At 41.5% G+C, this 25,663-nt stretch overlaps 1 protein-coding gene across 1 annotated transcript in view; it reads left to right on the forward strand.

Moving 5' to 3' along the window:
* Positions 1-20,787, forward strand: part of CNOT9 (CCR4-NOT transcription complex subunit 9) — a 36,269-nt gene extending 15,482 nt beyond the window's left edge. Inside the window, exons 2-8 of the mRNA XM_080669441.1 lie at positions 3,044-3,223; positions 4,840-4,955; positions 9,988-10,097; positions 14,489-14,598; positions 16,434-16,532; positions 16,733-16,824; positions 18,381-20,787. Coding sequence (XP_080525567.1) covers positions 3,044-3,223; positions 4,840-4,955; positions 9,988-10,097; positions 14,489-14,598; positions 16,434-16,532; positions 16,733-16,824; positions 18,381-18,549 — 876 coding nt within the window. The 3' untranslated portion in view covers positions 18,550-20,787. The remainder of the gene's footprint in view (positions 1-3,043; positions 3,224-4,839; positions 4,956-9,987; positions 10,098-14,488; positions 14,599-16,433; positions 16,533-16,732; positions 16,825-18,380) is intronic.
* Positions 20,788-25,663: the final 4,876 nt, after the last annotated feature.

Consider the following 25,663-nt stretch of genomic DNA (forward strand, 5'->3'; position numbering starts at 1 on the left):
GTTCCCAGAAACTCGCCTGGAACTGGAGTTCAGCGCAGTTAGGAATTTCCGTCTCCCTCCCGCTTTAGAAAGCGAGCCGCGCACTCAGGCGCCTATGCACTCAGCAGCCTATGCACTCAGCAGTCTGTCCTCTCTGTGCACGTGCGCCTCCGGACCTCTGCCTTCCGCAGCTTCCCTGAGTCTCAGTGTGCATTCTCTTTTCCTGACAGTCCAGTTTCTCCCCGAATGAGTCTGGGTTCCCAGAAACTCACCTGGAACTGGAGTTCAGCGCAGTCAGGAGTTTCCTCCCTCCTGCTTTAGAAAGCCAGTCACGCACTCAGCCACCCGTGCACTCAGCCTGTCTTCTCCACGCGCGTGCGTGTCTTTGTACGTCAGCCTTTTGCAGCTCCTCTGTGTCTCAGTGTGCTTTCCTCTTTGCTTCTAGTTGTAGAATTTCCACTCAGCCAGCTTTCCTGTGGTTCTGGATGGTGTCCGTTTTGTCTTTTAGTTGTAATTTTGATATTGTTGTGCGAGGCAGCAGTTTAGGTGTTTACCTATGCTGCCATCTTGGTTTCTCCCCAAAATTACACTTTTTTTTTTTTTTTTTTTTTGGTCAGATTAACAAATCTGTACTAATAAAAGGGTAATATGCTAATTAGACTGGGAGACCTTCCAGGAGACCTTCCGGATGTTCTTCTGGACAAAGCAATGGTGGCGGGCCGAGGTAGAGGCGGTTAGAGGCCAAGAGGGGAGGGCAGTTGTGGGTGATCAGGCTGGTGGGGGACAGGGCCGTTGGGGGTAAGAAGACCAGCAGGGGGGCCAGTTGGGTGCGAGCAGGCCGTCAGTGGGGGTCAGTTGGAGGTGATCATGACAGTGAGGGGGGGAGCAGTTTGGAGTGAGCAGGCCAGCAGGGGGGACAGTTGGGGGTGAGCAGGCCAGCAGGGGAGGCAGTTGGGGGTGAGCACACTGGCACGGGGGGCAGATGGGGGTGATCAGGCTGGGGGGGGCATTTGGGGGCGAGCAGGCCGCTGGTGGGGGGCAGTTGGGGGCGAGCAGACCAGCAGGCAAAGTGGTTAGGCGTAATCAGACAGGCATGCAGGCAGGTGAGCAATTAGGAGCCAACAGTCCCAGATTGGGAGAGGGATGTCCGACTGCCAGTTTAGGCCCGATCTCTGTAAACCAGCAGTAGGACATCCTTCAAGGTGTCCCAGATTAGAGAGGGTGCAGGCCAGGCTGAGGGACATCCCCCCCCCCACCCCCCGTGCACGAATTTCATGCACCGGGCCTCTAGTATATATATATTTTGGTGTGCCACAGAATTTTAATAATTATTTATGTGTGCCATGAGTTGGAAAATGTTGAAAACCACTGCTCTAAGGCATTTAAAGAAGACTTAAGCTGCATGGAGTTTCAGTTCATTTAGCAGAAGACCTTGTGGTACAACTGTCAAGCAAGTGAATTGATAAACATTAAGCTAAAAGCTTATAATCAAGCTTCCATCTATAGAATGCAATTGTTCAGGTTGGGTAGAGTAAATGTGAATATGCCTCAAAGTTCATCTGAGATTTCAGTCTGTTCTTCAACAAAAACAGTTGTCCTTTTTGTTCCTCATCTTTCCATCTGTAGGATGGGTGGGTCAACATTCTATCACATTAAGGTACTATGAGAAGCCATGTAATACTGTTCAAGAAAACATTGGAATATGCACCTTCATACTTGTGTGAATTAAGCAGGTTTATTCCTTTGAGTATAATGTTGTCATCTGCAAGTGTAGAGCCCTTCTTTCTAACTACCCAACTTTTTCTTAGTCATGGTTTGGGAGGAATTAAATGAGAAAATATTGGACATAGGGACAGAAATCAACATAAATTTGCTAGGACTTTCGAAACAGCAACAGTAATCATTTTTCTAGTCTACCATCTTATTTTCCAGATCAGAACAATTAAGGGACTTAACTAGGTCATAAGGCTATTTGACAAGGGTGAAGAATTATAGATATCCTCAATTTGGGGGGAATATTGTGATTCTTTAGCACAATAATGAAAGCATGTTCTATTAAGTCTTTATATAATCCCTGCTTGAGTATCTAACGAATGATTCTCAAAGGGGAGAATCATTAGAAGGAAGAGCTTTTTCAAATTACATCAGTTTTCTTCTTCACAGAAGGGGATGCTGGAATTATTGGTGAAGAACAGCAATGAGTGTCATGGGTGTAACTTTTTTCTTTCAAAAACTATTATAGCCCAGCCAGTGTGGCTCAGTGGTTGAGTGTCGACCCAGGAACCAACAGGTCAGGGCACATACCCAGGTTGTGGGCTCAATTCCCAGTAGGGGGCGTGCAGGAGGCAGCTGATTGATGGTGTTTATCTCTCATCAATGTTTCTATCTCTATCCCTCTTCCTTCCTCTCTCTCAAAAAAAAAAATCAATAAAAACAAAAAATTATTATAAGTACATGATTTTAAAAAAGTTTATGCAAAAGGTTTCATTGTATACAATGCAAAGTAAGTCTCCCATATAGATTCCAAACTTAGAGGTAACTACTGTTAACAAATTCTTATGTGTTCTTCTAGAAATGTTACATGTAAATATGTAAGAATGTATGTGTATGTTGATGGAAGCATATACTATGCTGTTCTACACTCTTTTTTGTTGTTTTTGGCTTTTTATTTAGTATCAGATATAGAGGTACAGTGTCTCTTTTTTAAAAGACTACATAGTATTCTATATAAAGATACACCCATACATTTTTAACCAGTTCCTTAAAGATGGATATTTGTTATTTTAAGTTTTCTGCTTTTAAACGAGTGCAACAGTAAATATCTTCGTTTGTCTTCAGTACAGCCCAACTATACCTATGGGATAAATCCCTAAACATGGAATTATTGAAGTGTGTGTGCAATTTAGATTTTACAAATTCAGTTCGTTTATATCAAGTGTGAATATTTAGAAAAGCTCCTTGGATATTTATGAAAAGTATATTCACTCTAAAGCACTACTGTAAAGTAAGATTTGGTTTGATTCTAATGAAACTCACTTGCTTACTTTCTTGTTTTCACTTGAAGCCTGTGCCTACTGCATTGGCTCAAGTGGATAGAGAAAAAATCTATCAGTGGATCAATGAGCTGTCCAGTCCTGAGACAAGGGAAAATGCTTTGCTGGAGCTAAGTAAGAAGCGAGAATCTGTTCCTGACCTTGCACCCATGCTATGGCATTCGTTTGGTACTATTGCAGCACTTTTACAGGTGGGTATATATATATCCATGAGCTGTAGTTCAGTCTTATTACACTTGTAACTCTCTCCCTTTGCCCAAATGATTTTGAAGACATTAGTAGGATGAGTCTCTAAATGTTGGCATTTGCAAGAATCTTGTAGAAAAGTCTAAGATGTTTGTTAAAATGCAGATTTTGGGATCCTACCCAAGATATTTGGTTTATTTAGTCTGAGATTAAAATCTGTATTTTTAATAAGCACCTCCGCTGCTCTCAGGTGATTCTTTTTTTTTTTTTTTTTTTTTTAATATATTTTATTGATTTTTTACAGAGAGGAAGAGAGAGGGAGAGAAAGTTAGAAACATCGATGAGAGAGAGACATCGATCAGCTGCCTCCTGCACGCCCCCTACTGGGGATGTGCCCGCAACCCAGGTACATGCCCTTGACCGGAATCGAACCTGGGACCCTGCAGTCCGCAGGCCGACGCTCTATCCACTGAGCCAAACCGGTTTCGGCTCAGGTGATTCTTATGCAGGTGGTATAACAGCTGCATTTTGAGAAACACAGCTTTAGGAGTACTACAGGACAGTTCTACATAACAGTGGCGAAAAGGTAGAAAGTCAGGTGTAAAGACTGCAAAGCCAGCCGCGCAAGGTATATGCTGGGGAAAGAAAATGTTAAAGATATGACAGTTCTGCCCTAACTGGTTTGGCTCAGTGGATAGAGCATCGGCCTGCAGACTCAAGGGTCCCAGGTTCAATTCAGGTCAAGGGCATGTACCTTGGTTGCGGGCACATACCCAGTGGGGAGTGTACAGGAGGCAGCTGATCAATGTTTCTCTCGCATCGATGTTTCTAACTCTCTATCCCTCTCCCTTCCTCTCTGTAAAAAATCAATAAAATATTTTTTTAAAAAAAGATATGACAGTTGTAAGATTAAAGGTGGGTACACTTGTACATTAAAGATTAAATAATTGAAATTTGTTTCCGACCAAAATGGTCATTGGTAGGGAATAAATTGATATGCTATAGTCTAGGAATGATTGTCCTTTAAAGTATTGTATGAAATACCTAATATTTATATTAATTTTTCAGATCTGTTAAGTCAGTTCACATTCTATCCCTATTGCATGTAGCCAAGAATCTAATCTTTCTTATTGGAATATTTTTTATGTAAAAGTTTTACAACTAAAATAAATGAAATTGTATTCAACAAATCATCACCTTTTGAGAGAGAGTACATATATTCACTGCATATACCCATGTTCTTATCTTCCTCTTTTTGCAGTTGCTACCTGACTAAACTCAAGCTCCTTTATGAGTCATTGTGGTTGATTTACTAACATTTTCTGGCCACTACCTCATCACCTTAACTTAAAGCAAGGTGTTGACAAAAAAGGGATTATAAATGTAAGAATTCCTCACAAGTGAAAGCTTCCACAGATACAGGATATAAAGAAAGTGTCAGTGACCACAGGTGCCTCCATAGCTATCTTCCTAGAGACATGTAGAAATACCACAGATAGCCTCAGTCAAGTGTATTTCTGATGAAAGAATAGGAGCATATTTAAGGTCTTTGCTTTAATATCATGGGAATTAATTTTATAACAAATTATACATTGTTCATCTGGTGGTTTCCATTTTTTAGGAAATCGTAAATATTTATCCATCTATCAACCCACCCACCTTAACAGCACACCAGTCTAACAGAGTTTGCAATGCTCTGGCATTACTGCAATGTGTGGCATCACACCCAGAAACCAGGTAAATGCTTTGAATGAATCTGTTTGGAAAGGTTTGTACTGAATGTGATCTTTAACTTTTTCTGAATGATGACAAGGAGGGGCATGTGATAGGGTGCGTGTATGTGGGCATGGATATTCACGATCCACATTTACTTTTTGATTTTACCCTGAAGAATTTCTGGGCTCTTACTCACTAAATTTTAGTATGATGACAGTTATAGTATTGTTTAACATGTTCTCTTATAATTAACTTTTTTTAACCTCTTTTTAGTGTGGTAAAATATACATAACATAAAATTTACCATTTTAACCACTTTTATTTTTATTTTTTTAATTTAATAAATCTTTATTGTTCAGATTATTACAATTGTTCCTCTTTTTTCCCCCCATAGCTCCCCTTTACCCGGTTTCCACCCCACCTCTGCCCTTACCCACTCCACTGTCTTCATCCATAGGTGTACAATTTTTGTCCAGTCTCTTCCCGCACCCCCTACACCCCTTTACCCCTGAAAATTGTCAGTCCACTCCCTTTCTTATGCCCCTGATTCTATTATATTCACCAGTTTATTCTGTTCATCAGGTTTTTTTATTCATTTGATTTTTAGATTCACTTGATAGATAGGTATTCATTGTTCATAATTTTTATCTTTACCTTTTTCTTCTTCTTCCTCTTCTTAAAGAATACCTTTCAGCATTTCATATAATACTGGTTTGGTGGTGATGAACTCCTTTAGCTTTTTCTTATCTGTGAAGCTCTTTATCTGCCCTTCAATTCTGAATGATAGCTTTGCTGGGTAGAGTAATCTTGGTTGTAGGTTCTTGCTATTCATCACTTTGAATATTTCTTGCCACTCCCATCTGACCTGCATAGTTTCTGTTGAGAAATCAGCTGACAGTCATATGGGTGCTCCCTTGTAGGTAACTGTTTTTCTCTTGCTGCTTTTAATATTCTCTCTTTGTCGTTTGCTCTTGGCATTTTAATTATGATGTGTCTTGGTGTGGTCCTCTTTGGATTCCTTTTGTTTGGGGTTCTGTGCGCTTCAAATTTTTAGATTCTTATTTCTTTTTGCTTTTCTGGTTGAGTGTTTTTTGCTTCTTTGTATTTCAAATCTTTGACTTGATTCTTGTGGTCCTCTAGTCTGCTGTTAGATCTCTGTATAATATTTTTTATTTCAGTCAGTGTATGCTTAATTTCTAGTTGGTCCTTTTTCATATCCTCGAGGGGCTCGCTAAATTTATCGGCCTTTTCTAGGAAATTCTTGAAAAACCTTATAACAGTGGTTTTGAACTCTATATCCAGTCGTTTGCTTTCCTCCATTTCTTTCATTTGTGACCTGTTTCTTTGTCTCCGCATTTTCGCTGCTTCCCTAAGTTGATAGAGTGGCTTTGTGTGCTAGGTGTCCTATAGGGCCCAGTGGCTCAGCCTCCCCATTTACCTGAAGTGGACACTCTTGGTGCACCCCTTTGTGAGCTGTGTGCACAGTCTTGTAGTTAAGCCTTGATTGTTATTGGTATCTCTGGGAGCAATTGACTTCCATGCCAATTGGCTGTGAGGATCAGCTTTGTCTACGCTGCGAAAACTTCTGTGCTGGAGACACCCTTATGAGACAAGACTTGCAAAAGACTCTGTGCTCAACTTGGATGGGGCGGAGTCTCAGGGTGGAGCAGACAGCATTGGTTTCCTGTCAGCCCTGCTTTAATAGGCCCCTGTGTCTCAGTGTCCCGTGGTAATCACTGCAAGCACCTCTGAGAGAAAGCCACCCTTGAGTTCCGCCCTCTGCCAGACAGTCCAGTTTCTCCCCGAATGAGTCTGGGTCCCCAGAGTCTCACCCGGAACAGGAGTTCAGTGCAGTTGGGAGCTTTTGTCTCCCTCCCGCTAGAGAAAGCCAGCCGCGCACTCAGTTGCCAGTCCTCTTCGCACGCACGTCTCAGTACCTCTGCCTTCTGCAGCTCCTCTGAGTCTCAGTGTGCTTTTCTCTTTCCTTCTAGTTGTAGAATTTCCACTCAGCCAGCCTTCCTGTGGTTCTGGATGCTGTCCGTTTTGTCTTTTAGTTGTAGTTTTGAAATTGTTGTGCGAGGCAGCAGTTTAGGTATTTACCTATGGCGCCATCTTGGTTTCTTCCATTTTAACCACTTTTAAGTGTATCGTTCATTAGTATTAAATCCTATCTAATAAAAGCATAATATGCAAATTGATCATACCCACAAGTCACGCCCACCAGCCAATCAGGAGCGAGTATGCAAATTAACCCAACCAAGATGGCTGCGGCCAAGGAGAGAGCGGTAGGATTGGGTTTCCCCGGCAATGGAGGAAGCCAAGCTTTCTGCCTGCCCTGGCCTGCCTTGGCCTCCGCTTAAGGCTACAAAGTATCAATTATAGAAGATAAATAAATCCAAACAAAAATGGCGGTAGCCACGGAGCTGGAGAGAGCAGGAGGCTTGAGTTGCCCCCGGTGATGGAGGAAGCCAAGTTTCTGCAGCCCTGGCTTGTCTTGGCCTCCGCTTAAGGTTACAAAGTTTCAATTATAGAAGATAAATAAAACCCAACAAAAATGGCTGCGGCCATGGGAGCAAGCTAGAGGCTTGGCTCCGCTCAAGGCTACAAAGTTTCAATTATAGAAGACTAGAGGCCTGGTGCATGAAATTCGTGCACGGGGGTGATCCCCTCAGTTTGGACTGCACCCTCTCGCAATCCAGGACCGCTGCCTCCTGACTGTCTGCCTGATCGCCCCTAACCACTTGCCTGCTTGCCTGATCACTCCTAACTGCTCGCTTGCCTGCCTGATCACCCCTAACCGCCTCTGCCTCAGCCCCTGCCGCGAAGGCTTCATTGAGAAGGACGTCCGGAATGATGTCCGGAAGGTTGTCTGGCTGTCTGATCTGATTAGCATATTGTACTTTTATTATTATAGATAAATAAATCCCAGATACCAGGGCCTCCACTTGGGTCGCCGGGGGGTGTGGCCAGCCTGCAAACCACCACAGGCCCCTCACCCAGGCCTCCCCACGCCCCAAGGGAACCCCCACCCTGATCCGAGACACCCTTCAGGGCAAACCAGCTGGCCCCCACCCGTGCACCTGGCCTCTATCCTGTCTAATTCTATCTAATAAAAGAATAATATGCAAATTGACCATCACTCCAACACACAAGATGGCTTGCCCCCATGTGGTCAAAGATGACTGCCCCCATGTGGACACAAGATGGCCGCCACAAGATGTCCAGCAGGGGAGGGCAGTTGGGAGGAACCAGGTCTGCAAGGGATAGCAGTTGGGGGCGATCAGGCTAGCAGGGGAGGGCAGTTGGGAGGGACCAGGCCTGCAAGGTAGGGCAGTTGAGGGCAATCAAACCTGCAGGGGAGGGCAATTAGGGGTGACCAGACTGGCAGAGGAGGGAAGTTGGGGGCGACCGGGCGTGCAGGGGAAAGGAGTTGGGGGGACCAGGTCTGCAGGGGAGAGCAATTAGGGGTGACCAAGCCTGCAGGGGAGGGCAGTTAGGCATCAATCAGGCTGGCAGGAGAGTGGTTAGGGGGTGATCAAGCTGGCAGGCAGAAGCGGTTAGGGGCAATCAGGAAGGCAGGCAGGCAAGCAGTTGGGAGCCAGCAGTCCTGGATTGTGAGAGGGATCCCAGATTGGAGAGGGTGCAGGCTGGGCTGAAAGACACACCCCCGCCCCATTCACGAATTTTGTGCACTGGGCCTCTAGTATACTTATAATGTTCAACTTTCGCTACCATCCATCTCCATAATTCTTCATCTTTTAAAGCTAAAACTCTAGCCTGGCTGGTGTGGCTCAGCTCTTTGAGGGTCGACCCATGCATCAATAAGTCACTGGTTCGATTCTCGGTCAGGGCACATGCCCGGGTTGCGGGCTAAATCCCCAGTAGGGGGCATGCAGGAGGCATCCAATTGATGATTCTCTCTCATCATTGTTTCTATCTCCCTCTCCCTCTCTGAAATCAATAAAAATAAATTATAATAAATTTTTTAAAAGTTTTGGTGTTTCTCCTACAAGGTTTAACTATAAATAATATAAAGTAATAGATTGATTCCATATTAGTTGCCTGACATAAGTTGCAAATTAAAATGTTTTTAGAATATTTAGTGTATCTGGAATTTCTCTAATAAAAAGAGAAGATTATGCATTTAAGCATAGCAAATAAACCTGAAATGGCTGTTTTGTTTTCTTGGTTTATAAGGTTTTGTCTGACTATACCGGTGAATATCGTTACTCAGCCATAACTTAGGTGAGAGAAAGCATCTAGGACAGTGGTCAGCAAACTGTGGCTCTGTTGACTAATGAGTTTGCCGACCACTGATCTACGAGAATCTCTTGGGCACTTGATTGCATTTTATGGTCTAGTTTTTTTAAATCTGCAGTTAGGTATTTTTAAAGTACTTGGTGCTGATAAGAGGAAAAATCATGTATTCTCTTAACCATTGGCCTATACTAGGGTTTTTAAATCTTGACAACATTGATGTTTTGAGCTGGATAAGTGTCTGGTGGGAGGAGAGGGAATGGGGAGGGGAGAGGGCTGTCCTGTGTATTGTACGATGTTCAGCAGCATCCCTGGCCTCTGTCTACTGGATGCCAACAGCACCCACCTCAGTTGTGACAACCAAAAATATCTTCAGACATTGCCACATGTCCCCCATTGAGAACCACTCTTGGTCTAGACCAGTGGTTGACAAACTGCAGCTCATGAGCCACATGCGGCTCATGAGCCGCGGTTTGCCACTCTGTTGACTAATGAGTTTGCCGACCACTGACCGAGACTCTCGATTCCAATAATTACAGGCTGTTGTTGTTCCTTGTGATTAAGCCCCTATCCCAGTGGTCGGCAAACTCATTAGTCAACAGAGCGGCAAACCGCGGCTCACGAGCCACAGTTTGCTGACCACTGGTCTAGATGAAAGACCAATAACAGTCTTTCCTAAAGATTCCTTGGTCAGTCAATGTTAAACACCTTACAGAATTAGCCATCTGGAAATTTGAATGTTTAGAATCCTTAGAAATTAATTCTGGGCTGTAAATGGTTCTTTTATTTCTTCCAGGTCAGCATTTCTTGCAGCACACATTCCACTTTTTTTGTACCCTTTTTTGCACACTGTCAGTAAAACACGTCCCTTCGAATATCTTCGGCTAACCAGTCTTGGAGTTATTGGTGAGTCATAAGGGTTGTTCTGCAAGTGTGAAGCCCTGATTTATAATAGTGGTCTTAACTTGAGTGCTTTGTCCGATGTTTTCTATTTCACTAATTGTTTTTGTCTTTGAGATTTAGAATGTTTTTAGTAATGAGTATCGACCATGATGGCTCTTCTCAAGTACCATTCTGGGTGTTGTTAATAAGGCCCAACATTTGGGATTAAATTCAGTGTATATGTAGAAACATTTGCTGGAATTGGGAGAGTAAACAACAAGAACTTCAGTCAACAAATAAAAAGTATAATTCTAGGAATAGGAATTTGAGTTTGTTGTTTTGTTTTGTCTTTCTTTCTCACTTCTAACCTGTTTTCCTAACTTAACTCAAAGGGTTTACCTTCTATTTCACCTAGTTAAATTTTTGCATGCTTGAGTTAATGTTTCCATATACATTTACTATGGAAAATGTATCCAAAATACATTTGACTCAAGAAAATAATATATCTCCTATCTATACTAATAAAAGGGTAATATGCTAATTAGACCGGGAGACCTTCCGGACAAAGCCATGGTGGCAGGGCCAAGACAGAAGTGGTTAGGGACGATCTGGCCAGGAAGGGGGGGCAGTTGGGGGTAATCAGGCAGGCGGGGGGGGGCAGTTGGGGGCAAGCAGGCCGGCGGGGGGGGGGTAGTTGGGGGCGAGAAGGCTGGCGGGGTGGGGGCAGTTGGAGGCGAGCAGGCTGGCAGGAAGAGTGGTTAGGGGCGATCAGACAGGCAGGCAGGTGAGCAGTTAGGAGCCAGCGGGTCCCAAATTGCAAGAGGGATGTCCCAGATTAGAATTTCATGCACTGGGCCACTAGTAATATATAGCTATTACAGATCTCAGACTCCTGGGTAGTAAAGAACTACTTTTGGATTTGTGAAATGTAAACACACTCAAGAAGGTTTCTTTCTCAATTACCCTTTCTGTTTTTAGTGTCTTCTAGTAGTTTTTGCTTACATACCAATCAAACTATAAGGACATTGATTATTCAAATTTTGTTTTATTAGGTTATTTTTATGTTCAACCTGTGTTCACATGCCTATGGTTATAAACCATGAATCAGGAAGTATAATTGAAAAGTTTAGTATTTCTAAGACATATTTCTGGGACATTTTATTATGCTTTTAAGGAGTAATTATTACTTCATATACTCCAGATGAATGTTATTGTTTTTTACATCTTCTAAGTGGTACTCTAATTAGTAACTTTTTTCCAATATATTCTTTTCTGCTTTTAAGCTATATAAATTTTTCATGTAGGATTTAAGATAACATGATTTTAGCCAAAAGAAAACATTTATATTTTAAATCTGATTTAAATCATCCTATTTCTATTGTGTGTTTTTTTACTGTTGATGTTAGATGGTATATTTAAGAGATGGTAAGATTAAATATAACAGTGGAGGATGAATAAAATACTTGGACAATATTAAGCCAATTGTTCACAATTGCATATCTTTTCTGAAACTCAGTTTCTCCAAGTCAATTGAAGGTGAACATTTGGACCTAAATTTTTTGCTTATACAGTAAAACCTTGATATAACAGACTAATTTGAGTGAGGTGGTGTCCGTTAAAGCTGAAAGTTTGTTATATAATAAAGTAGGTTTTCCAGATGCATATGTTAAAAAGTTGACAAATAGCCCTAACCGGTTTGGCTCAGTGGATAGAGCGTCAGCCTGCGGACTGAAGGGTCCCAGGTTCGATTCCGATCAAGGGCATGTACCTTGGTTGCGGGCACATCCCCACTGGGGAGTGTGCAGGAGGCAGCTGATCGATGTTTCTCTCTCATCGATGTTTCTAACTCTCTATCCCTCTCCCTTCCTCTCTGTAAAATATCAATAATAAAAAAAAAAAGTTGACAAATAGTTTACCTGTTTTTACTCATGTAGACATGTTTATGTAATTAAAATTAAGTATGTTTGAGAAGTTTAATTTTACAAAAAATATTTCTAGATGTATAACAGTAATTTTAAATTTATACTGAATTAGTCTAGTAAATGTGTGTATTCACCAGTCACTGCAAGTAAACAAATGCACACAGCTGGAGCATGGCTTAGCACACATCAGAACATCCTCCACATGGGTTAAAACTGCTGCAGAAAGTCATGCCACACAACAAAGAACCAATTACCCAGCGTGATGTGGTATGATCACATACTAATCATTCATTGAACATCGTTTACAAGGGGTAACTCTTAGATTTAAATATGTAGACTATAATTGTAGATGTAGTATTTATTTATGTCGGCGAAATTACTATAGTTTTTTTTCTAACATATGGCTTATTCCCTAAAATTTGTCAAAAATAACAGTGAATTGCCCAGCCGGTGTCAATCAGTGGTTAAATGTTGACCTATGAACCAGGAAGTCATGGTTTGATTCCGGTCAGGGCTCGATCCCCAGTGGGGGTCATGCAGGAGGCAGCCAATCATTGATTTCCTCTCATCACTGATGTTTCTATGTCTTTCTCTCCCTTCCTCTCTGAAATCAATAAAAACAAAGTAAATAAATAACAGTGAATTGCCTTGGCCAGTGTGTAGTTACAGCATCGGCCTGCCCTTCCAAGGATCTTGGGTTTGATTCTTGGTCAAGGGCACATACCTGGGTTTCAGATTTGCTCCCCACCCCCTGTCAGGGTGTATACGGGAAGCAAACAAAGTGTCTCTCTCACATCAATGTTTCTCGTTCTCTCCCTCCTTCCCTCCTTCCCTCCCCACCCACCGTTTCCCTCTTTCTCACTCCTTTCCTTCCATTCTCTCTCTGAAAAAGCAATGGGAAAAATATCCTCTGCTGAGGATTAACAACAACAAAATAACAGTGAACTAATAACAAAAAATAACCTGTTAATTTAATTATAAGCAAATTTTGGTTAAAAGCGTTTTAAAATTAATAGGATATTAATTTTCACGTATGACATATGTCGCGGAATTTTTGTCCATTAAATCCCAAATTTGTTAAGTTGAGGTCCGCAAAATCGAGGTTTTACTGTAATGTAGTTCAAGAGTCATCAGGCAAGTTAGAATATAAATGAAACTATACATAAAAGAAATTAGGAAACACTTAAAACTGAATAAAAATTAAAACATATCAAAATTTGTACAATGCAACTAAAGCAGGGCTTAGAAGGAAATCTGTAGCACTAAATTCTTATACTAGAAAAGCAGAGAGGTCTTTAATTAAATATCTTAAGCAATCACTAAGAAACAAGAAAAAGGAGCAAGAGCCCTAACCAGGTTTGGCTCAGTGGATAGAACATCAGCCTGTGGACTGAAAGGTCCCAGGTTTGATTCTGGTCAAGGCATGTACCTTGGTTGCAGGCACATACCCAGTAGGAGGTGTGCAGGAGGCAGCTGATTGATGTTTCTCTCTCATCAATTTTTCTAGCTCTATTCTGCTCCCTTCCTCTCTGTAAAAAATCAATAAAATATATTTTTTTAAAAAGAAAAAAAGGAGCAAGAGAAGTAAGATTTTCTTTATATCAACCTCGACTTCTTTTCTAAAATGGAAAATGCAAAGGGCAAGAAGTGGAACTCCACAAATAAGTCAGGGTGGGGGAAAGGCTTGAAATTTCAATTGGTAGAAGCTAAAGAGGAACATCATGCTGATGTTGAACCAAGTATACAAAACTCAATTGTTTCATGGGGTTCTGCTTCCCTTTATACAGAATGGAGATAATACCACTGAACTGTGTCAGTCACCTGGTCAATGGTGTTAGTTTAGAGACCAACAGAATAATAGTATTTTAGAAATCATTTGTTTCAACTATTATTTTTAGATAAAGAAAGAGGTCTACAAAGGGAAGGTACCTTTATCAAACTTAAGTAAACTATTATGGAACCAGGATTAGAATCTAGGGGTATGTGTGTTTCTTCTTTGGATATCCAAATGTTTGTGCTCTTTGAAGAACGGGGCAATTAATAATCAGGAAGTAATGTTTATTTATGTGCATTGTGAAGTAGGATTCAGACTGACACCATTTTTTTGCTATCTGGGAATGTGCTTTAATACTGAAGTAGAATTCTCTTACCTAAAATAAATGGAGAATAGATGGTGATATTATCATATGATTGTCTACCAAGAGTGATAAAAATAATGATTTAGATGGCTACACTGCTGCTAACTCTGTGATGGACCAAACTTGGTTCCTGATCTTTTAGAGCTGACTGATAGCAGTCAATCTGTGCTTCTCTTCCTGCCCGCCCCCCCCCCTTTTTTTAAACATGGGTACAACTGATGTTCTGACATATAAACCACAGTTTGTGTTCTGTGTTATTTAAGTTCCACAACTAGCTTGGATGAACAATAAAAAGTTCATTTTAATTGGAAATCCTAACAACTGAAATACTTTTGTTTGTCCATATTTTCTTTAGGGGCTCTGGTGAAAACAGACGAGCAGGAAGTAATCAATTTTTTATTGACAACAGAAATTATCCCTTTGTGTTTGCGCATTATGGAATCTGGAAGTGAACTTTCTAAAACAGTATGTGCTTTTAACTTAATGGATTCTACATTGTGTTGGCTCTTGAGCTACTTCTTTATGGTGTATAGGATAATTATTTTGGAAAGCTATTTGGCAGTATCCTCTATAAACATAAGCCTATTCCATGATCCAGCAGTCCCACTCTCAGGAATATACACAAAAGAAATGAGCTCTCATATATATCAACACATGTACAAGAATGTTTATAGCAGTTTTACTTATAAAGAATCAATTGTATTATACTCACAAAATAAACAGTATAGTAATTAGCCCTGGCCCATGCACTTAAGATTAGTGCACTTTGTACACTTGACACTTTTTATTGTATATATTTGTATTACTTTGCTATTGCTGCCATAACAAATTGCTACAAGCTTGGTGGCTTAAAATAACACAAATTTATTCTCTTATAGGTCTGGAAGCCAGAAATTGTAAATCAGTTTCACCAAATGAAAGTCAGGGTGTCAGCAGGGCAACGTTCTTTCTGGAGGCTAAGGAAGAGTCCCTTTCCTTACCTTTTCCATCTTCAAGAATTGCATGCCTTGACTCATGCACCCCTCCTCCATCTTCAAAGTCAGCAGGATAGCATGTTAAAATCTCTCTCTGCTTCTATCACATTGCCTTCTCCCCTGTGGTTGAATCTCCCTCTGCCTCCCTCTTGTAACAGCACTTGTGATGCCCTGGCCAGTGTGGCTCAGTTGGTTAGGTGTTATCCCATGAAGTGAAAGGTTGCCAGTTTGATTCCTGGTCAGGGCACAACACAATGCCCCAGTTGCAGGTTCAATCTCTGGTAAGGGGTAAGCAGGAGACAGCTGATCTATGGGTTGCTCTCACATCGATGTTTCTCTTTCCCCCTCTCCCTTAAAAAAACAACAACACCAAAAACAAACAAAAAACACTTGTGATTACATTTAGGACATGCCTCCATAATCCAGGATGAGTAATCTCCCCCGCCCTCCCCCAAGGTCCTAAATCACATCTATCTACTTCCTTTTGCCATATTATATAGCATTTACAGAGTTTGCTGATTAGGACCTGGATATCTTTGGGAGCCATTATTAGCTAACCACAATGTTATATCCCAGTAAAATAGTAAAATAAACTAATTCCCACAGTTTATTCTGATGAGCAGGCAAAGAAGAGAATCATTATAATAACTAACTTGAATTAAACTAGTATTTTTTGAATTCCTTCTATGTAAGAGTTAATAAGCTGAAGTTGGGGGTATTCTTTACTATTATTGGAACAATTTTTGAGGGGAGACTTAAAAATCTTATTTTTTAAAGGTCTTTTAAGGATAGGAAAAGCCTTCATTTGGAAAAGATGAGGCATAGTTGCATCTCTAAAATTATCTTGGCCCATGGAAAAGAGAAGAGGCTCTGTATTGAAACTAGTTTGGGATCTCAGTTCTGCAACTTAATAGCTTTGTCACTTGGAACCATAACCTGGCAAGTTATTGATTATCAGTTATACCTGATACGTAGTAGGTATTCAGTAACAGAAAGTTTCTACTTTTTAAGAATCTGATAATTATCCAGAATGTTCTTTTGTGTATGTAAAATGAGAATAACAATGGTACCAACCTCATAGGTAGGTTGTGAAAATAAAATAAGGCATATTTTGTATCTTTAGGAAAAATTCTGACAGAGAGTAAGTATTCAATATTGTAATAGTTATTTTTTTTTTTACTATGTATATCTTGTCAAGTAAGATGTATGTAATGCAAGGGTCTCTGCTTCATTTTCTGATTCATGGTTATTTCTGCGAGATTGAATAGACTGTTGGAAGACAAATCTGAGTAATGTTTTGGACTCCTTAATTTTGTTTTACTCCAGGTTGCCACATTCATCCTTCAGAAGATCCTCTTAGATGACACCGGTTTAGCTTATATATGTCAGACATATGAGCGTTTCTCCCATGTTGCCATGATCTTGGTGAGTTCCTTTATCCACCCTCTTTGCAACTACTTCTGACCACACAGCTTAGTCCCTTTGCAATTGACACTGAGCAACTTCAGTATTCCAACTAGAAATAACCCTGGAACCTTGTATAATCATTCTTGCAATATCTTATCTCTTGATTATTTTGTGTTTTGCGGTTTTTTTCCTACCCACCCCATTTTGGGGAGAAACAGGGTAAGATGGTCCTGCAGTTATCCAAAGAACCTTCTGCCCGTCTGCTGAAGCATGTAGTAAGATGTTACCTTCGACTCTCAGATAATCCCAGGTAAACATTTACAGAATTTATAGGACTTTGGGGAAATAATCTGGTGAATGGTTGCTTCATCTCATGGCATAGCTTCTATATTTTTAGAGCAGGGAAGGGATATAACTATATTTAGTTTATCTGAGACAGAACTTGATTAATTCCTTTTAAAATCTGAAGTGCTAAATTTTAAAAATCCATCAGAATTTTATTTCCCCATTATAACCCTGTACCCTACTCTAAAATTCCAGAGTTCAGATAGTTCCCTGGGAACCTTAGGATACATTACTTCTGTGATTTGAGCTTTCTGTTGCTACTCTAGGTGGTAAAAAGATAATATTTTCACATATTTTAAGAAAGGAACAGGGCTCAGAGGGCTCGTGATGTATTTTCATTTCTCTCCATGATTCCTGTAAAGTCCTTGAGCTAATTATTTCATCTCCCTATGATTATAATCTTTCTACCAGAAATCATATATTGTAGGTATAATGCATTTTAGAAATATTTGACCTTTTGCTTTATAAATCCATAATTCATGCTGAAAGCCACTTGCTCAGATTCTGCTAAACCACAAAATGGGGTGATTTCTGTGTTCGTAGGAATGGGAATTACTTGATTTAATGTGAACTCTTGCCACTGAGGTTATTCAAGCCCTAACTACTTATTTGACCATTTTGTCCTGTTCCTTAGTGGTTCCTATTTTCACCAAAGCTTGACTATATTTATTTGAAATTGTACTTGTACAGAGTCGTAACTTTGCTTAAAATGAAACTGCCTTATACAGGGGTGAGCAAAAATAGGTTTACAGTTGTGAATATGGGAAAGTTTATTGTTTGTATTGTTATTTATTTGTATTATTAGTCTTCTTATTATTTTGTATCCTGACTTATGATTTATCTTTTAGGTAATGATGTCTGGTAATTTAACCTACTTTTGCCCACCACTGTAGTTAAACCTTTTTGAGGTTTTCAGATTTAACTTTCTGCTGGTCAACTTAAAAATAAATAAATAAATAAATAAATAAAGCATGTAAAAGTTTATCTAATAATTTTGCTACCATAGTTTTGTTTTTATTGCTTATCTTTTATTAAGGGTTTTAACTATAAAACTGAAGCAATTTTTGGAAAGGAACAAATTTATATTAATTTAGAATTAAAGTTTATTGTCATACTATGAATCAGGTTATATTCCTTGTTAGCGTACTGATTTTGGAAATGTTTCATTTATTATAACCCATATATTTCTGGTATGAGCATATTGGCAATATTTACTGTAATAAATCAGAAAGCAGTTTGAATTGAAGTAAACTATTATACCATTTCATTCCATTTTCCTTTGTCATGAAATTCTATATTGGGGCATCTTTGTGAAAATCTGCAGGCTACGGATTCTGGAGATGTCTGAGCCTATACCTCATATAAGCTTTAAAGAATGTTAATGGCTTCTAACAGTAACTTGACAGAGCCATAGATTCCAGAATTCTGTATATTTATGTCTAAGTAAGGGGCTCTTCCCTGTCCCTCAAATGTGGGTTTATTTGTTGGTCTCCCTGGTTGGTTTGTTTGTTTCTGATGTAGGGCACGTGAAGCACTCAGGCAGTGCCTCCCTGACCAACTGAAGGACACAACCTTTGCCCAGGTGCTAAAAGATGACACCACCACGAAACGCTGGCTTGCACAGCTGGTGAAGAACCTGCAAGAAGGCCAGGTCACCGATCCCCGGGGTATCCCCCTCCCCCCTCAGTAATCCTCTCCTGTCCCCTCCCACTACTCCCACACGTTGGGAAGGGAGGGGGAACCTTCGAAGAAAACAGCTCAGGTTTTATTGCCGACTGGGAATAGACAGCCTCAATGCGGAACTGCACTGGAGAAAAAAGGCAAGGTACTCCAGCTGAGGTGTATGAGCTGCCATCTCAGGCTGTTTTGACAACATGGGCTTCCTCTGCTACTCCCAGAAAAATGGGCTCCTGACAGCAGTCTGCCACCACAGCCCCAGGAGAGAGTCAACACCAGCAAATGCTGTATTTGCAGCATGCCCAAGATCCTTCTCCCCACCTCTACCTAGCCACTGGCAGGGAGAGGAGACAATGGTGATAGCAGCGGCACTCTAGGCATGGTGAACGCCTGGGACCAAGCCATGTGGTGTTTGTTTGTTTTTCATTTTGCCTTCCTGGAAGACTCAAGATGTGTCTCTTCATTCTCTCTCTCAGTATTTGTTTACTTTGGTATCTGTTTGTTTCTTTAAATCTCAGAGAGAGAGGTGTATTTAGTGGACACAAGCTGTAATATTCAGCAAACTTTGTCAATTGGCAGTGTTTACAATCTGTTAGCTGCATAAGCTCAATAAAACATTGGTCTGGGCATAACATCCCCTCCAGCAGGCCAATAGCTTCATGAACTGTTGGGAAGAATGGGAGGCAGGAGAAAGGGATAATGCCAAAGGACAGCAGGAACCCAACCACCTATTTTCCTTCCCTTTCCCAGTCTTCTACCCTCAGTTCTGGATGCCACCAGGACCTTAACCTCATTTTTTGCTTCAGCTGCTAACTATTCCAAATCTCATTTTCCTCCAATTAAACTTAAAACAGTTGTCTTAATTCATCAGGCTGTCCTGGAAGGTTAGTATATTGAGGGAAGCAGTGGTTCTCACCTATTCAAGTCCTCAAAGATCTTTTCTGGAAGACTTTTTTAAAGGGAGGTGCCTGGAATTAAGATGATATGCTACTTGATCCCATTCTTTGTTTTAGTGTGAATTTCTGCAGCTCCATCTGTCTTCGTGATTGTACTTGAAGCAGTATTAGCCAAATTGAGTTCATTTTATTCAGTTTTAAATTAGATGGCTGAGTCCACTATCTCAGTCCAGTCTTTTCTTTCTTTTTTTACACGTTCCCTTTTGATCTATGGGAATTACAGGGTTGTCACTAAAATTTTTTTCACTGTTCATATTGTGTTAGAGCACCCCACTTCCTTCTGTGGAGCTTTAGGTAACTCTACTCACAATCCAGTGTAAACTGCCTTGCTTTGTCCCAATCCTTCCTCCTACCAACACCTGCTCTCTCTCTCTCTCTCTCATCCCCATCTCCTTTGAAAGATGGGATTGTTAATCCAACTCTAGAGAGAGACCAAGTATATTCTCTTCACATCTCACACAATTGAAGGTGTCTGAACAAGTTTAGTCCATAAAGGGCAAGTTGAGAGAAGTCTTTGCAGAGGCAGTTTTGCCAATACAAGGGCTCTTTCAACCCGACTTTCACTAAGGGAGCCAGCCTTGTTAGTTGGCTTCTGTCTCTTTAGAGCCAAGAAAGTTGTAATTGACTAGCCTAGATGTAGGAAGAATAGGATAAGCACTTATTCCCCTGCCTTTCAAACTGAAGAGGAAGACCAAACTAGCTCAATAATCTCAAGCCTGAAGAGAAGAGGTCTTGGAGGAACAAAGAAGAAGAATGGACTGGATAAACATCTTGACTCCCTTCAGCCCATAGTTTGTATCTGGAGGGTTCAGCTAGGGTAACCCTAATTTTTGCCAACCATCTTCCTGCTGAGCCAAAGTGTTCTCATCCCCCTCCACTGGGAAACAGCAGAGGCTCAGGCCCTTGCTCCCTGAGAAATTATTTCTCCATCTTTTGGTGCATTGGCCCTATTACTGTGCCAATAGTGTCTTAATTCTTGTTCCATCTATTCTCAGCTGTCCTTGGACCCTGAGAGGCAGTGCGGGGGATGGAAATGGGTATTATTCCTTGTAGTTTATCCTGATGTCGTGTGTATAGAGACCCCTCCCCTCATTCTGTGTTTTTCATCCCTTGCATTTCTTCAACAGGATTGAAATAAAACATGCTTCTGTTTTTATAAAAATAATTTTTCTTTTAAACTGGAGATTTTATTTTGTCAGTATGGAGATATCTAGGCACTTCAGACAGATGATCCTTGTCACCCCTGCCTACCCTCTGTTTACCTGAATAAACACACTGACCTGCCAAGAGGATAATGATAGTTCCTTTGTGGATAAGTCATTTGGGAGAGTCTTGCTGATGTACAAAAGCTGTCTGGGAGACAGGGGTGGTGCCCTTTATCTGATAAAGTATCTCTTTACTGGGACAGAACCTTACTCCTGGCTGTAGTGGCCAGAACTTAGTACTGATATGGGAGAGACTTCTATCAGTAAAGAGGTAACACTTGAAAGATTTTATCATCAACTTTAATATTAATTATCTTCTGGGATTCAGGACTTAGAGCTCATCTCCAGAGTTGTTTCCATTCCTGGTCATGGCTCAGTGGGATAGAGCCAACCAGCTTTTCCCCCACAAGGTTTTAGAGTGCCTGTGACTGTTTCAGTGGTACAACAGGGCAAGGAGAGACATTGGTAGCCTTCAGAGCATGCCTTCCTTACTATCCATATATACGATTTCCTGCTCACTATTCCTGCTACTCAGTGGCTGGGAAAGAGGAGATATACAAAATTATTGCTATCAAAAACATAAGAAAAACAAGTTGAATAGGAAACCATAGAATGAAATGAGATTTCTTTCCTGAGTGTTGTAGATAAAGTTTAAAAAATATTTTTTTTAAATATATTTTATTGATATTTTAGAGAGGAAGGGAGAGGGACAGAGAGCTAGAAACATCGATGAGAGAGAAACATCGATCAGCTGCCTCCTACACAACCCCCACTGGGGATTTGCCCGCAACTAAGGCACATGCCCCTGACCGGAATCGAACCTGGGACCCCCCAGTCCGCAGGCTGACGCTCTGTCCGTTGAGCCAAACCGGTTTCGGCTAAAAAATATTTTAATGTATTTATTTCAAAAGCAAAGATAACATAAGTTGAACAACACAAGAAACCTAGTTTAATTGACAAATAGAATGCTATCCTCCAAACCAACAGTATGCATACTGTTTTTAATTAGACTGGAAGTATTTTACCTAAATTGATCATAATTAGACCATCAAGCAAGTCTCAATATTTTTTTAAATAGAATGTTCTCAGAACTGAACACATGCGATTAAGCTAGGAAAAAGAAAACTGGAAAATCCCTAACTGTTTAAGAATGGGTAGTACAAAATAAGTCAGAAAAAGACAAATACCATATGGTTTCACTTGTATGTAGAATCTAATGAACAAAATAAACTAGAAACAGACTCAGATACAGAGAACAGACTGACAATTGTCAGGGGTGGGGGTTTGGGGCCTGGATGAAAAAGGCGAAGGGGATTAAGCAGTATAAATCTGTAGTTACAGAATAGCCACAGAGATGTAGATTACAGCATAGGGGATAGAGCAATAATAAGATAAATAGGTATGGGGCCAGGTGGGTACTTGAAGCAGCAGGGGACCACTCTAAATTACATGATTTTCTAATCACTTTGCTGTACCTTTGGAATTAGCACAGAATATATATAGAGAGAGAGCACGTGCGCGCGTGTGCACGCGAGCCAGAGTCGTAACATCCAAAATGACCGAAGGCTTGACCGAACGCCAGGCTGCATGCTCAGCAGGCGAGCGGGCTGAATTGACCTCTAGGATAGGGAGAGAGAGAGAGAGGGCTGATCGGCAGTGACTGCTGGCGAGGCCTTTTCCAGAGGTCAGCAGTTCAGTCCACTTGCCAACAGCCTGGAGCGGCTGGTGATCAGCCCCACCTCTATGATCAGGCCTGGAGATAGGCCCAGAGATGCTGACTGGCATAGAAACCGACCAATCAGAACTGAATCTGGGTGAATTGTGAGGAACCAATGGCTGCCTAGGAGGCAGAGCTTTTGATGCTGACTGGCATAGAAACCGACCAATCAGAACCAAAGTTGGGTGAACTGTGAGGAACCAATGGCTGCCTAGGAGGTGGAGCTTTTGACGTTGATTGGCATAGAAACTGACCAATCAGAACCTGCTCTGGGTGAACTGCAAAGGCAGAACCTAAGGTGGGGCCTGAGAAGGGGTTTTAAGGGCAACAACTGTTTGGTGTAAGGTGTACGAAAGTGATTGAATTTTTTAATGACGGGTTTGACAGTATAGTGCATATGGCTGGCTATCAGTCCAGACATAGGGGTTATGTGTTTTTGTCTGCCAAGAGCATCTCCTCCTGCTGAAAAAGGCACCCCCCCAATTTAAGCAATCCTATCCTATATAATCTATACTAATAAAAGGGTAATATGCTAATTAGATAGGGCCAACCGGCCATCTTCCAGACCTCTGACTTCCTTCTGGGCAAAGCCATGGTGGTGGGGGCCAAGGCAGGCAGTTAGGGGCGATGAGGCCAGCAGGGCAGGGCAGTTGGGGGTGATCAGGAAGGAGGCAGAGAGGTTAGGGGGAATCAGGCAGGGGGATAAGGTAGGGGTGATCAGGCCAGCAGGGGGGCAAGATAGGGGCGATCAGGCAGGCAGGCGAGTGGTTAGGAGCCAGTTGTCCTGTATTGTGAGAGGAATGTTGGTTTGGGTTTTGGTCCAATCCCACAGGGGGATCCCCTGAGGAGTCCCAGATTGGAGAGGGTGCAGGCCAGGCTGAGGAACACCCCTCCATAGTCGAATTTCATGCACCGGGCCTCTAGTTTTGTATAATAAAAGCCTAATATGCAAATTGACCAAATTGTGGAACAAGGCGTGCAAAAGGAGAATAGGAGCCATGCACACTGACCACCAGGGGGCAGATGCTCAACATGGGCCCTAGGCCAGCCAAGGGGGGGGGCCCCCAATTGCCCCACTGGTCACCCCACAGATCAGCCCTGATTGCCGGCCAGGCCTAGGGACCCTACCCATGCATGAATTTCGTGCACTGGGCCCTTGGTATTGAATATAAACTATAATTCGAAAATTCAACATTTATACCAGAGGTGAGTGGGGAGAGGGTATACAGGGAATAAATGGTGATAGAAGGAGACTTAGGTGGTGAACACAATACAATATACAGATGATACATTACAGAATTGTACACCTGAAACCTATGTAACTTTATTAACCAATGTCACCCCCATTAAATTCAATTGTTAAAAAATTTTAATGTGTAATCTTAAACCGTAAATCAAAAACCAGTAATACAATTCTAAATAACCCCTGGATCAGAGAAGAAATCACAAAAGGAAATTAGGAAAAATTGTAATTGGATGATAATGAAGATATGCCGTATCAAAATTTGTGGCATGCAGGTAAAGCAGAACTTAAAAGAGAAACATGACTTTAAGTTCACACATTATAAAAGAAAGGCTGAAGTCAATGGTCTAGGTTTTCATGTCAAGAAATTGGAAAGGGCCCTAACCAGTTTGGCTCAGTGGATGGAGCGTCGGCCTGCGGACTGAAGGGTCCCAGGTTCGATTCCGTCAAGGGCATGTACGTTGGTTGCAGGCACATCCCCAGTGGGGGATGTGCAGGAGGCAGCTGATGGATGTTTCTCTCTCTCTATCTCTCCCCCTTCCTCTCTGTAAAAAATCAATAAAATATATTTTTTTAAAAAAGAAACTGGAAAGGAATAGCAAATTCAAAAAATAGAAGGAAAGATACCCAAAAAAGCACATCAGTGAATTAGAAAACTAATGTACAATAAAAAAAATCAACAAAGCCCAATATCATTACTTTGAAAATAAAATTGATAAACGCTTAGTTGACTGTTGAGGAAAAAATAACATCAACAATGTTAGAAATTGGGACATTTTCATATTCTACAGTCACCAATCTTACTAACTGGGAAAAAGGGACATTTTCATATTCTACAGTCACCAATCTTATTAACTACTAGAGACTAGAAAAAAGGGAACATCCAATTCACTTTTAAAGCAGTATTAACTTGGCCACCAAAACCTATCAAGGATATCAAGAAAAGCAAGGGCCAAAATCCCATGAATATAGTCATAAAATTTCTAGACAAGATAAGCAAATCAAATCTAGCATTATATAAAGACTAGAGGCCCAGTGCACAAAATTCATGCACTGGGGGGGGAGGGGCAGGGTGTCCCTCAGCCCAGCCTGGGCCTCTCGCAGTCCGGGAGCCCCCGGGGGAGGGGGCTGTCTGACTGACGGCATAGGCCCGCTTCCCAGACATCCTTAGCGCTGCCTCGGCACTCCCCCTGTAGGAGCGCACTGACCATCAGAGGGCAGCTCCTGCATTGAGCATCTGCCCCCTGGTGGTCAGTGCACTTAATAGCGACCAGTCATTCCGCTGTTCGGTTGATTTGCATATTAGCCTTTTATTATATAGGCTAATAAATGAATTGGCCTGCAGGATCGGGCAGAAACCAGCTCTCCAACATCCCCTGAGGGGTCCAGAATTCTGAGGGTGTGGGCCAGGCCAAGGGACCCCACCCGTGCACGATCAGGGCGTGGATGCAGGAGGCCCCATCATGCAAGAGGGGAGGGATGCAGGAGGTTGGCCAGCCGGGGAGGGACTGCAGGAGGGCTCCAGGGTGTGTCTGGCCTGGCTCGCTCAATCCCGATCAGCCAGACCCCAGCAGCAAGGTAACGTACAGGTCAGAACATCTGTCCCTGGTGATCAGTGCACATCAATCATAGTGAGCAGTTGAGTTGCCTTAGCATATCATTAGCATATTATGCTTTGATTGGTTGAATGGCTGACCAATTGACCACACACTTAGTATATTAGGCTTTTATTATATAGGATGATAGCCTGGCCAGTGTGGCTCAGTGGTTGAGCGTCAACCTATGAGCCAAGAGGTCACCATTAGATTCCAGGTGAGGGCACATGCCCAGGTTGCAGGCTTAATTCCCAGTAGGGGGCATGCAGGAGGCAGCCAATCAATGATTCTCTCTCATTGATGTTTCTATATCCCTCTTTCTTCCTCTCTGAAATCAATAAAAATATATTTTTTTAATTATCCCAAAAACCCAGCAGTAAACCTCATATTGAAATCATTTTTAATATATAT

The sequence above is a fragment of the Plecotus auritus genome, assembly GCF_963455305.1.
Source record: "Plecotus auritus genome assembly, chromosome: 5".
NCBI classification, from domain to species: domain Eukaryota; kingdom Metazoa; phylum Chordata; class Mammalia; order Chiroptera; family Vespertilionidae; genus Plecotus; species Plecotus auritus.